Source organism: Ailuropoda melanoleuca, chromosome 16, assembly GCF_002007445.2.
Source record: "Ailuropoda melanoleuca isolate Jingjing chromosome 16, ASM200744v2, whole genome shotgun sequence".
Lineage (NCBI taxonomy): Eukaryota > Metazoa > Chordata > Mammalia > Carnivora > Ursidae > Ailuropoda > Ailuropoda melanoleuca.
This window is the reverse complement of record NC_048233.1, coordinates 84,878,528-84,891,256: the sequence shown is the minus strand read 5'-3', so window position 1 is coordinate 84,891,256 and position 12,729 is coordinate 84,878,528. Positions and strand designations below refer to the sequence as shown.

Sequence of the window (12,729 nt, the reverse complement as noted above, 5' to 3'; positions counted from 1 at the left end):
CCCCCCGCGCCCGCCCGGCCCCAAGCCTTGCTTGTAGGGGAAAAAGCAGTTACAGCCCAGAAAGCTGTGATTCGCTTCATTCTCTGGACAGAGGTGCTGGGCTTCACTTAAGAGCAGGCAGCTTGGGGGCCAGGACACCCAGGGGCCTAGGCTTCGTGACCTTGGGCCTGCACTCTCCACCCCAACCTCAGTTTTCCCACCTGAGAAATGGGAATAGAAAGGTCCACAAGCATTCATCATGAGGTACAGGATAGTGGGATCTGGCCTTCATGGGAAGACGCCCTCCCAAGTACTGGTGGCCCCAGTGCTGCTCTCTGGCCCTCAGGGGCCTCAGACCTTCACACCTGCCCCTGGGTCTGGGCAGGCCCCCAAAGCAGACAATTAGTTGGTGGGACATAGGGAGCTGCAATGCTAGGTGAGTTTTGGGTTGCTTTGCCACATCCCCCCACCCAAAGAGCAACTCAAAAACCATTCAGTTCAATACCCCTTACCCATTTAAAGATGAGGTGATTGAAGTGATAGAGTAAAGGAGTGACCCAGGGCTTCATCTGTTTATTTATTATTTATTTATTGGGGACAGATGTTTATTGGGTTATCTTCTTTTTTTTTTTTTTTAAGATTTTATTTATTTATTCGACAGAGATAGAGACAGCCAGCGAGAGAGGGAACACAAGCAGGGGGAATGGGAGAGGAAGAAGCAGGCCCACAGCAGAAGAGCCTGATGTGGGGCTCGATCCCACAACACCGGGATCACGCCCTGAGCCGAAGGCAGACGCTTAACCGCTGTGCCACCCAGGCGCCCCTATTGGGTTATCTTCTATATCCAAGTATTGTGTTTGGCATTGTGAAGACAAGGGTAGGAGTGGAGAATGACACAGGCCCGGTCTTAATGGAATTTATATCCAGGACAAACTGGTGTACCGAGAGGGAGCCTGGAGCCCGGCCTCTGGCCTCAACCCCCAGCCAGATCAGTCCTCTGTTCCCTTTGTCTCTCTGAGAGGGACAAATTAAACTGACTCTTAAAGAATAACTAGGCTTTGGACAAATGGATATGAGGGGGAAAGGCATCCCAGGTGGAGGGGATTTCTGAGGAAAGGCACTGCGATTAGATCACGTGGGCTGTGTTTAGAAAGTAGGAAAGTCACCTGGTGTAACTGGATACTGGGTAGCTACAGGCAGGTTGCAGAGGACCTGATTTTGCTCTCTAGAAAGTGCTGGCTGAAGGTGTGTGAGAGAGGAGGCCCCTGAAGACTGTCTCTGAGTAGGGTGAGAGTGGTCAGACACTGGGCGGAGAGAAAGGAACACCCCCGACCTCAGGAGGGAGGCTTGAGGCGGGGGAGGTATCTCACTTCAAGATGGACCGCAGGACCGGCAATGACTCAGGAGTTTCAAATGCAGCTTCAGGAGGTGGATCGGCACACCTCCACCGTCAAGTCAAATCGGCTGGACCACGGGAGAGTTGACGGGCCAGGCCTGGTGCAGGATCCTGTCCCTACTATAGCACCCAGTCTCTGGGACTTCAGATCTTCTGGAGTTTTCAGTATGTGTAACGGGCGTGTGTGTGTCTTTCTGTCTGTCTCAAGAGGCCGGCAGCAGGCCCCCAGGATCTGCAGGATAGTGGTAGTGGCTGGAGGGCATTTCAGCACCGGACAACGGACAGCACCCGCGCGGGAAGGAGGGGTGGGAGGCGGGAGGAGGAGTCAGCTTCCGGGGCTCGCTGGGCTGCGCTGTCACTGCCCCGCCCGGCCTCCTACTAACACTTGGCTGGCTTCCTGAGCTCCGTGCCAGGACTGGGGTGGGGGGTAGTATGGAGGACCGGAGAGGGAAGCTAGCATTGAGAGAGAGCGGCAGGAGACCCAAGTGGCGGGACTTGGTAGAGCTCCCCCGCACCCATTCTCTCCTGGGGTACGTCCCCAGAGCTAAATTCCGTTCCGGTACTCCCGCCTCCGCCAGGTCTCCACCTGGTGTAGTCGTGGCAGGGTGAGCGTCAAGTACCCCCATTGCGCAGGCGCGGAAATAATTCTCAACCCCCTCCCACCTTAACCCATCTATTGGCTACTCTGGCCCCGAACTAGCAGCCCACCATCCAATCCGAGAGCGCCTCGAGTTGCTCCGCCTATACCCCTCCCGGAAGTTGACTACTGCCGAATCCTATTCGGCGAGGCAGCGCCAGCAGCCAATTGGGAGAGGGGAGGGGCGAGCTAGTGCCGCCGAGGAGCCAATGGCAGGCGACGGAGGATAACGCTGAGGACATGGCGGCTGCTGTCGAAGAGCTCGCGGACGTGTCGGGCTGCTCCATAACCCCGGTCGGTGCCCAGAAAGCGGAGCAGCTGCCTTATTAGTATTCGTACCCACGAGGCGGCGCAGAGAGCCCTTGGGGAGCGCCAGCATCGCGGCCATGGCTTATCACTCGGGCTACGGAGCCCACGGTGCGTGGGGCGCGGGGCGGGCGGGACGCGGCCCGACCGGCCGGAGGAGGGTCGGCGGCGCGGCCCGCTCGCCCTGAGGGAGAGGGGTAGCCGTGACCGCTCCCCAGGGCGGCGGGTGTCTTTCGGGTTTCCGCCCTGCGTGACTCCACAACGCGTCCCGGACTTCGCCCTCTTGGCCCAGTCCTGAGATGGGGCGGTGACCGCACAGCTGGTATTCCCATGCCAGACCCGGGCACGAACGGGGTCTGCCTTCAGAACTTTCTTTACCTGTCATGACCCTGGTAGGGGCCCTTGGCACAGCCCAGGGCCTTTGGGTACCCAGCTGTCGCCTTTCCCACCCTTGTTCATGCGGGATGCATGAACAGTTAGTTATCTTCATCTAGGAAACTTCTACTCACTCTCCCAAGGCACAATTCAGAGATCACTTCCCTTGAGAAGGCCCCCAGAAACCCCCAGGTGGGCAACCACTTCCAGGCGCTGCCTCAGCTCTTTCTTTGCCTACATTTAGCACCTCTGGAAAAAGATGCCTCATTAACCTAACCCCAGCCAGCCCGGGTTTCCCTAACTGATTGTTTGGTGGCCCCAGGACCCATACAGGGCTGCCCACCCTGGGGAAAGGGGTGGTGGTTTGGGCTCATGCTTGATATTCCTGTCACCTACTCTAGTACCTACAAACCCACAGGCTCCAAGCACAGGGCCCGGGCAGCTCCAGATCCCCCTCCCCTCTTCGATGACACAAGCGGTGCTTACTCCAGCCAGCCAGGGGGATACCCAGCCCCAGGAGCCGACGTGGCCTTCAATGTCAACCACTTGCTTGGGGACCCAATGGCCAACGTGGCTATGGCCTATGGCAGCTCCATCGCATCCCATGGGAAGGACATGGTGCACAAGGAGGTGTGGCCCGCCCCCAGGGCAAGGGTGGCAAGATTTCTGGCCAGGGATGGGGCATCACGGGACCCCACCTAATTCTCACAGCAGCCCTCAGGGAAGGAGCACACAGAGGAGCACCCTGAGGTTTGGTGTGCAGCTTGTCCACAGCCTCCTCTCTCCTCTCCCAGCTGCACCGTTTTGTGTCTGTGAACAAACTCAAGTATTTTTTTGCCGTGGACACAGCCTACGTGGCTAAGAAGCTGGGGCTACTGGTCTTCCCCTACACACACCAGGTGAGCTGCCTTCCAGGTGAGCTGGTGGGGCCCTGTGCCTCCTGCGTCCCATCCCAGAGTTTGGCCCCCAGACCTCAACCCCCTTCTTTCTTTTCTTTTCATCTTTTTCTCCTGACCTGGCTGCTGCTGCCACCGCCAGAACTGGGAGGTGCAGTACAGTCGCGATGTGCCTCTGCCACCACGACAAGATCTCAACGCCCCTGACCTCTATATCCCCAGTGAGTCTTTCTTTGACCTGGGCTGGGGGATGTGGCGGGACATGTGCCTTGAGTCACCGATGAGGAGAGAGAGGCTTGTGCATTGATTCAGCATCTGCTCTTGGTGCTTTTGTGTGTGATGGTTGCTAGACACCTGGTAGACGGAGCAGGGGGACCAGTAAGGAGCTTCCTGGGTGTGCCCTCTGTGCCCTCAGGGTACTCCCTTTTGAGATCTTTTGGCCTCTTAACTGGGACCATGTCCCTCCCCAGCCTGGATCCCAGGGCTTAGACCTAGTCCTACAACTTCCGGTAGTGGGACCTCAGGCTGGCTCCTTTTACTCTTATGTAAACCAGGAATGACGACAGTCTCTACCACCAAGGATTGTGGTGGAGATTCAGTGAGGTGATGTGCGCTCAGCAGAAAGCACACTAAATAATAGTTACTGTCATAGCGGATTCCTTGTCCCCCAAGTCCTGCTCCAACATTCCCTCCTCTGAGAAAGTGGTCAGTCCCTTCTGGGTTCCCGGAACTGCCCATCCACGTGGCACCGGGTCAGGCTGCCCACCTTGGACAGTGGCTGGCAGACTGTGCATCTGACTCCTCTCTGTCCTGGGGCCTGTTCAAGGCGAAGCCCACTGTGGACACCCTGGAGCAGGGTGAGTGTGCCCGGGCGGCCCTCAGAGGGGTTGCCAGGGCAGCCAGTGCTAGTGAAGGCAGCCAGTGAGCCCAGTTGCTCCAGGAGGGCCACAGGTTCTTCTGTCCTTCCTTCCATTTTCTCTCAGAGCCACCTTGTAAAGCAGGAACTGCCATCCCCATTTACGTGTTGAAGCCAAGGCTCAGAGAGACGACTGTCTTTGAAGCCACATGGCTTATAGGTGGTGGAGCTGGTTTCCTGACTTCAGACCCTGTGCTCTCTGGTGGGCACATCAGTTCTGGTGCTTCAAGGGAGCAGAGAACAGGGCCGAGGAGTTATAGTTGCTGTGAAAGCCCAGCACCCCCTGGCTCTAAGCTTTTGTGTAAACAGCAGGGGTAAACTGGGAGCCCTCAACATTGGTGGGATGGCCAGAGCCAAAGCCAGGGCCAGTGGCCAGACTGAAAATTACTGGCTGAGGTGACGTCATCCCCATGGGCTGGACTCTGGGGAGAGCCTGGGTTGTCTTCAAGCCTGTATTTAGTCCTGCAGTGTCGTGGGAGATCAGTTTGGCCCCTGCCTGTTGGTCTAGGATTAGCAATAGCCTTGGCCTGTGATATAGTTTGAGCCACAGCAGGCAACTTTGGTGAGTTGCCTAGCACAGGAACAGGGAAGGAGGTGGCTTGGCGGTCCTGAGAGAAGGGTCAGGGTAGCATTTACAGAGGGGGAAAGGGCTGAGTAGGGAAAGGCATCTCAGGCAGGGTATTAGGAGCTGACTATGGAGGTTGGGCATGTGGGGATATGCAGAGAAGGAAGTATGGGGAGAAGGTAAGGAGTGTAAATGGCCCCAAATACCTAGCCAGGGGGCTCTGATTGAGGAAACCAGGCTGATGGCATCTTTCTGGCTCTTGGCAGCAATGGCCTTCATCACTTACGTGCTATTGGCTGGGATGGCACTGGGCATTCAGAAAAGGTTAGTACCAACGCCCTCCCGCATTCCCACCAGCTCCCGCTCCTGACTGCTCTCCTCACCTTACTAGGGGACCTGTGGTAGGTCCCAAGCCCAGCCCATGTCCTCAGTCTCACACCTGCCACAGGATGACTGGTTTCTGAACGCCTCCCCTTCTCCCACATGGCCATAGGTTCTCCCCAGAGGTGCTGGGCCTGTGTGCAAGCACGGCGCTGGTGTGGGTCGTGATGGAGGTGCTGGCCCTGCTCCTGGGCGTCTACCTGGCCACTGTGCGCAGTGACCTGAGCACCTTCCACCTGCTAGCCTACAGCGGGTACAAATATGTGGGGTGAGTACCTATGGGCCAGGCCAGAGGCAGGCCTGGGAGAGGGGCCTGCTGCCGTGGGTTCCCAGACGGTATTGCTATAGCCTTGAATTATGACCCTGGGCACTCCTCTTCCCCTCTCTGGGCCCTAGCTCTTCTCTATTAGAAGAACCAGCTGTTTTTAGCATTCTTCTCAGGAACTGTGTACTGTTTTTCAGGTCAGGAATGTATGGAGAGTCCCCCTCGGAACACAGGGGAGAAGGGCCTTGTGCTGGGGCAATAAAGGGGGGTCTCATATCCATGTCCTAGGACTGAGTCCTAGGCCTTCCAGATTCATCTTGAGTCTAGGACCCTGTGGGGATAGATTGAAGATAAAAGGCCCCAGTGGTGGTGGGTGGGGTCTAGCCTGGGTGGTGGGGCCAGTCTCAGGCACGGACCCTTGAGAGATCTCCAGCCTTCTCTTTCTCCTCTCCCCCTCACCCCCCTGCACCCCACCCCTGCAGGATGATCCTCAGCGTGCTCACAGGGCTGCTCTTCGGCAGTGATGGCTACTATGTGGCACTGGCCTGGACCTCGTCTTCACTTATGTATTTCATTGTGAGTCGGGCTGCCCCTCACGCCTCACCCCCTGGAGTTGGAGCTGGGGACGAGCCTCCCCCTCCCGGCCCAGCTTCAGCTCTCTCCTTTCTTCCAGGTGCGCTCTTTGCGAACAGCAGCCCTGGGCCCTGACAACGTGGGGGGCCCAGCTCCCCGGAAGCGTCTCCAGCTCTACCTGACCCTGGGAGCTGCAGCCTTCCAGCCCCTCATCATATACTGGCTGACCTTCCACCTGGTCCGGTGACCCCCAACCCCCACTGGCACTGATCTTTCCATACATTGAAGATTTGATTTCCTTGACTGTATTTGATCCTTGTTCCTGGGGCCTGGGTGGGGGGCTCTCCATCGCCCAGGGTTTACCAGGCTCAGGGGACCCAGGGGAGGGCTTCCTGAAGTTGGTGGCCTTCATACTGCTTTGAAAAGCAGATGGAAGGGTTTCAGCAGGAATAGCTGTTGAGCTGTAGCCAAGAAAGTGAGGATAGAGGGGAGCAGCTGCCAAGGAGACCTCAAAGGCCTCTGATCCATCTGAGGGGTTTCCCTAGAGGGTTCCGTGGGCCAGTGGTTTGAGCCCAGCTGTACTGGGGATTTAGCTGAGGGCTGCCCCCTATAGAGTTCCTTTGCCCCCATGTCCTCTTCAAGCCTTTCAGGAGCAGAACTGGGGCCCACGTGTTTGCAGTAGTTTATTCATATTTTGTCACAAATGGCCGGGGAGGGGGTGCCGGACTCCTCCAGGCAACATAGAAAATAGGTCCAAGAGACAGGACAGGCTGGGATTGGGGTAAATGGGGATGGGGAAGGGGGAGGTCTGGAGAGAGAATCTGGGGAGGGGAGAGGGCAGACTAGGGGTGGGGCTGCCCCCCTGCTGAGCCTGCTCATTCCCGGTGCGGGTACCCCCCCACCTGCAGGGGGAGCCTCAGGGTGAGGGTGGAGGGGGGCGGCCCAGAACTTCCAGGGTCAAGCCCTGCTCCTTGGCAGGGTCCTTGTTCCCCCCGAAGTGGACAAGGCCGGAGGTTCCGCCCCTTACAAGACTGACTGCCATGCCCACAGGCTGGCAGAGGAGCCCCTGCCCCTATTTAGAGCTCTGCCCAGCCCTGGTCCAAGGGGAGGGGGCTCTGAAGGCGGGAGGTCCCCGCAGCAGCAGTTTGGAGGGGTGGAGAGGAGGCTGGGGGCACCAGTGCCCCCTCCCTCCCCAGGGCTGAGGCCTCTGCGGCCGAGGGGCAGGGCTGGGGGTGCACAGGCGTCCGGTCCATTCTGGGCTTGCTCCCTGGCCGGCTTCCCCCTTAGAAACTCACCAACGTATAAACCATACTGTGGGAAGATGAGGCAGTGAGCCGAGTCCTGAGTAGGCCCAGCTACTGGCTACCCACCCTGTCATACCCTGGGTTGCCCTCAGTCCTTAGGGGGAAAAGGCAGGAACTTGGGGCCCAACCATTCCTGGAATTGGAGGCATGGTACCTGGAACATCCCTTCCCTGACTTCTGACTGCCATGGGCAGGACCTCACCTGTACAGGTAATAGAAGAAGGAGAGCAGGTAGAAGGCGAGTTTGCACCAGGACTCCTTCTGGCAGTAGTTGAGGATGTCAGCATTCATGATGGAGACCGCATCATACATGACCTCAGAGCCATCCGCCGGGCGATGGAAGTACCTGGGGTGAGGGAGGAGCCTGAGTGCGCACGTCAAAGCTCCCACCCCCATCTTGCCCCTGCTCTTCCGTCTCACTCCCCCCAACGCAGCTTCCAGAGGTGGTAAAAGAGGGGGATGTTGAGGCCCTCACCTCCAGAGGTGGTAGAAGAGGAGGGGGATGTTGAGGCCCAGGGTCACCCACTCTGCTGCACACAGAAACATCAGACAGAAGAGGCCGTGGATGGAGTATTCTGGGACCACCAGCTGGGGAGGGAGGGTGAGAGGTCAGCTGCCTGGTGCCAGAACAGACCCCAGCTTCAAGGGCACAGAGGGGAGCTGGGATTTGGGAGGTGCCCCCCACCGCGACCTCTGGGGACTAAAGGGGCCTCTAGCCTCCCACTCCCTCCAGGTGGCAGACCAGATGAAGCAGTTCCCAGTGGGGCAAGGCCGCGCTCCTAGTCACAGAGTAGGGCTGAGCTGGGCTAGGCGCCTCCTGCTACCAGCCCTGACACTGACCTTCCTCAGGAGGCAGCAGATGCGTTCGATGTTTTTTAAACGCTCGCGCTGTAGGGGGAGGAAAAGGTCACCATGGGGAAGGCGGAGGAGCGGGCATTGGGCTGCCCCCACCGCCCTCCCTACGTCCCCCGCCGACCTGCACGTGGCCGCCAGGGGGCGCCATTGCAGTCTCTCCGGCAGTGAGGCGGCCGCGCCGTCCCCATGGCAACCGTCACCATGGAGGGACCTTCACCCGCGTCTCCACGGCAACGGCCCAGAGCCTGGCAACGGCCGCCCCGCCAGGAGGAACCCGAGCCCTGAGCCCGCGCCAGGTGTTTGCTGGGGGCGGGGACAGACAGGAAGGGGCACCGCCGCCGGTCCCACCACACACCCCTTCTTCCCGTCCCCAGTCCCCCACCCTCCTTCGCCTGCGACAGATGGAAAGACAGACGGACGGACACACCTCGGCACAGCACATGTATCACTTACTGCCCGCGCTGGGTTCCCCTGGTCGATGGGGTTCTTGAAGTCGGTCCGCAGCTCGTCAAAGGCTATGATCTGGGGGAGGGGCGTGTGCCCGTCAGGGTTGGGGCAGCAGTTTATGGCCCCCCACCCATCCTTCTGTGGGATAGGAATTCATACATGGGTACTGGACCAGATGGCGCTTGCTGCAAAGGTGGAGAAACTGAGGTTGAGGGAGGGGCGGGGCCTGGCCCAAGGTCACAGAGTAGTGTGGAATGGAATCCTAGTGTGCTGATGCCCCAGTCAAGCCGTGTTCACGACGCTTCCATCCAAAACATCCCAGAGATGGTGTCTCTTTCTGCATTTTGCTGACCACCGGGACCCCAGGGGCCTCGGGCACAGCCCTTGCCTGGGTTGGCTCCCTTGCTTGGGAGAGGTGTGAAGTATATTCCAGGGTGATCAGGGCTAATGGGGTGCCTGGTCCAGCACTGGAGGTGATGGGGGGTAGAGTTCAGGCTGGACTCTGAGTGGCTGTTTGGTGTACAAATGGGGGAAGGGCAGTCCAAGCAGCAAGAACAGCAGGTACAAAGGCAGAAGGTTGAAAGAACAAGGAACATTCAGGAAGCTGCAGGTTCCGTGGGGTCAGAGTGAAGTGTGAGGTGAGTGGGAAGGAAGAAGGGAATGTGAAAGATGGGCTGGAGATGCTGTGAGCCCGGACCGGATATTTGGACTTTAACCCAAAAGTAATGGGGAGCCACTGAGGGGTATAAAACAGCAGAGTGGGACAGACAGGCTAATGCTTTAGGATGGATGGTGCAGAAGTACACATTGGCTAACAGTCCCAGCCAAGACATACATGATGGTTACTCTGTGCCAGTAGGCTTTATGTTTACTAACTCATTTAATGCTCGCAACAACCTGATGACGTAGGGACTGGTATTGTATCCGTTTTGTAGATAAGGAAACTGAGACAGACAGGCTAAGTCACTTGTTCAAGGCCACACAGCTAGTCAGTGATAAGCCAGGATTCCAACCCAGTTAGACTCCAGCATTAAAATTCTTAACCGCTTTTTCATAGGCAGACCAGGCCAGTGAGGAAATGGGGGAAGGGCGGGGTGGGGGCAAGTTGATGGTGATCAGCATGAGAAGAGTGGCAGTGAGAGTGGAGAGGATTCCAGAGCTATTTAGAAGCCAGACTCCAGTGGGCTGCAGAGTGGAGGCACAGGGGCCCAAGTTGCTTTTGGGTGTGGGGCATCTGGTAGATGGCACTGTCCCCATTGGGATGGGGAACTCTTGGGAGGAACAGGTGTTTGAAGGGATGATAAGACAGACCTGGGGGGCGGTGGGAGCTGGCATGGAAGGAAGTCTGGAAGAAAAGCCTTCAGCGCCAGCCCGAGGACGAGGCACAGGGCCCACCACCCCCAAGCATCCCCGACCCCAGACGGCTTGGAGGGAGAGAACATGGGCTTCCTGGAGGGAGACGGGGCCATCTGGAGCAGCACCCCCTCCCCATGGACTCTGGGCAGCCACCTGCCTGCCAGGCACAGCAATAGGGTCCAGCAGGGAGTGGAAGGGTGCCGTCTGTCTGCCCCAGAGCTGGCACCACCAGCAGGCAGCGGGTGTCGTGCCTCCCACCGCCCCCCCCAGGCTGCCTGGCGCTGACTCAGCCCCCTGGAACAAACAATCCCCCACGATGACAGCTGACACGCGTCACTCACCACCAGGGTTGCCTAGCGACCAGTGGGGACTGGCTCAGGGTCTGGGGTGGGATCTGGGGTCTTGCCTTGGAAGGTTCTGGTTCTTACCAATTTGGAGTGAGGACCACACCTCCTATGTCTATGGCTATCCCATCCCCTTAGTAGGTCATGCTCTGGGCACTCTGATGTATATCCAACAAACCCACTTTATCCACAAGGAAACAGACTCAGCAGGAGTGACTTGCTAAGATCACCGAACTAAATAGCTGAGTGAACACCGTGTTTGACACACAGTAGGTGCTCAATAAATATTTGTTGGACCCTTTCTCCCAGCCTAGGAGCGTCACAAGGGCAAAGCCAGAGTCTTGTTCATCCTTGACTTTCCCACAGCTGCCCAGAGCCCAGTTCTCAGGAAGCTTAGACACTGGTGTGTTGGATGGAGGACTGCTCTGAGTAGCACCTAAGGACAGAGGGGCTGTGGGAGGTCTCTGGGTGGGGAGAGGCCTGGAAAGGGGCTTCTTGATTTCCAGGAAACTTTCTCCAAGGAGCTGGTTAGGTCTGTGTTCCCAGCCTGTGACCCTCAATTTCTTCCAATCTTTTAGGACCCCCAGCCCACAGGATTGTCCATTACCCAGGGATGAGATAGAAGGCTCAGAGAGATCAATACAGATGGGGGGTTATGAAGGCAGAGAAAGAGAAAAAGACAAAGGGGGAGAAAAGAAAAAGCAATTAAGAGACCCACAGAGAGAGAGAGGGAGGGGCAAAACCAGGGAGAGGGCTGGAGATGGGAGGGGGGGATGTGTTGGAAGGTGCCTGTAGGGGCTCACTCCTTACACAGGAGGGGTGCAGTCAGAGTCCATGGAACCCTGATGCTGGGGAGATGGGCAGCAGTGGGGCTAGGGGGATAGTGAAGGGAGAGACTGGTCAGGAGCCAGGGAGGATCATGGGCAGGTAGCAGTTCCCAGGAAAAGAGAGGAAGTGGGGAGACCAGGAAATAAGCAGGTGAGGTAATGAGGAGGAAGTGAGAGGAAGGAAAGAACAGGCTACAAGGGGAGAGACCGGAGAGGGGTAAGGGAACCCCCCCCAGCCCAGAGGGGATGGAGATCAGGAAGGTGTGTCCTGGAGCGGAGGATGCCGAAATGGATGGACCAGGGCCGACCAAGATGGGCAGTCCTCATTGAGGGGATCAGAGAGGGGGCCGAAACCTCAGGGGACAGAGGTGGAGGGAGGGCAGCCAAGGGGGGCAGCAGGGGCCCCAAACAATGAGCTGGAGGCTAAGTGATATAGTTCTTGGTGAGAGGAAGGGAGCCAGGCACAGAGGGCCCCTGAGAAGAGGACCCCAGAGAGAATGAGGGAGAGGGACTCTCTCTGAGGGGAGGCGATTAGGATAAAGGATGAGAAATGGACACTATGAAAGACCAGATGTGAAGCCAGGCCAGAGTGAGAGAAAGACCAAAGGGGACACAAGACATAGGGGAAAGTGGAAAGGAAGAGGAGGGAAAATGGGAAGTGGGGATGAAACCTGATGAGAGGAAGCCCAGAAAAGAGGGGGCAGGGAAGCCCAAGGTGAGCTGGTGGTGGGGACTAGGTCTCTGGTCTGCTTAGAGCCAATCGCTGCTGGGTCAGGGAGGTGAGTGAGAGGGAAAGGGTTAATGGACTCTGCGATCTGTGGGTCCTGTAAACAGATGCAGTTGCCATGGCAACCGGCTCCATCACTCCGGCTGGAAAAACCCACAAAGGGGGGGCAAGCAGACAGACAAACTGCCCGACAGACAAACGGGGGCGACTGGATAGGGGGGTTAGGAGGAGAGAAAGGAGCAGGAATCCAAGAATTCTGCCCCACACCCCAAGGCGGCATGGGGCAGGGGCAGGGGGTCAGAGACCAACTGACATACCCACAGACAGGCGGGGGCGGCGGAGGAAGGGGGCCCCGGGAAGGAAGCCGACAACGGGAGGGGGTATTCATGGGGGCAAAGAGAAGCTGACCGAAGGGGGATAGCCAAAAGGAGGCTCCAAGTTTCCCCGGACCCCGAGCCCATCTGCCCGGTCCCCTCCCGCTCCGTGTGCTCCCGGCGCCCCCCCACCCCGCCCCCAGCCAGCCCGGCCTTACGTGCCAGATGACAAAGAAGATGAGGGAGGCGCACAGCACCAGGGTGAG

The 12,729-nt window shown here is 58.1% G+C and overlaps 2 protein-coding genes across 3 annotated transcripts; one reads left to right on the top strand and one right to left on the bottom strand.

Moving 5' to 3' along the window:
* The first annotated feature begins 2,211 nt into the window (after nt 1-2,211).
* On the top strand, nt 2,212-6,597 carry YIF1A (Yip1 interacting factor homolog A, membrane trafficking protein). Of its 2 annotated transcripts, none has more exons than XM_019796880.2 (8): nt 2,212-2,429; nt 3,112-3,323; nt 3,488-3,592; nt 3,732-3,810; nt 5,337-5,394; nt 5,564-5,719; nt 6,199-6,292; nt 6,366-6,597. In XM_019796880.2, exons 1-8 carry the CDS (start codon nt 2,399-2,401, stop codon nt 6,534-6,536), a joined length of 906 nt encoding a protein of 301 aa, XP_019652439.1. In that variant the 5' UTR covers nt 2,212-2,398; the 3' UTR covers nt 6,537-6,597. The 2 variants fall into 2 exon arrangements, with proteins under 2 accessions (XP_019652439.1, XP_002916662.1); XM_002916616.4 differs by having other exon boundaries at nt 2,215-2,429; nt 6,390-6,597.
* Nucleotides 6,598-7,461: 864 nt separating this feature from the next.
* Nucleotides 7,462-12,729, bottom strand: CNIH2 (cornichon family AMPA receptor auxiliary protein 2; the record flags this gene model as incomplete). The annotated part of the gene is made up of 6 exons (XM_034644841.1): nt 7,462-7,600; nt 7,796-7,939; nt 8,069-8,181; nt 8,434-8,481; nt 8,902-8,970; nt 12,682-12,729. Coding segments are annotated over 6 exons (450 nt in total), but the record flags the coding sequence as incomplete, so codon positions are not given.

Coding starts and splice junctions, on each gene's coding strand:
- YIF1A (XM_019796880.2), top strand. CDS start 2,399: ATGGCTTATCACTCGGGCTACGGAGCCCACG. Junction 5,395..5,563: donor GCACTGGGCATTCAGAAAAG/GTTAGTACCAAC, acceptor ACATGGCCATAG/GTTCTCCCCAGAGGTGCTGG. Junction 6,293..6,365: donor CTTCACTTATGTATTTCATT/GTGAGTCGGGCT, acceptor CTCCCGGCCCAG/CTTCAGCTCTCTCCTTTCTT.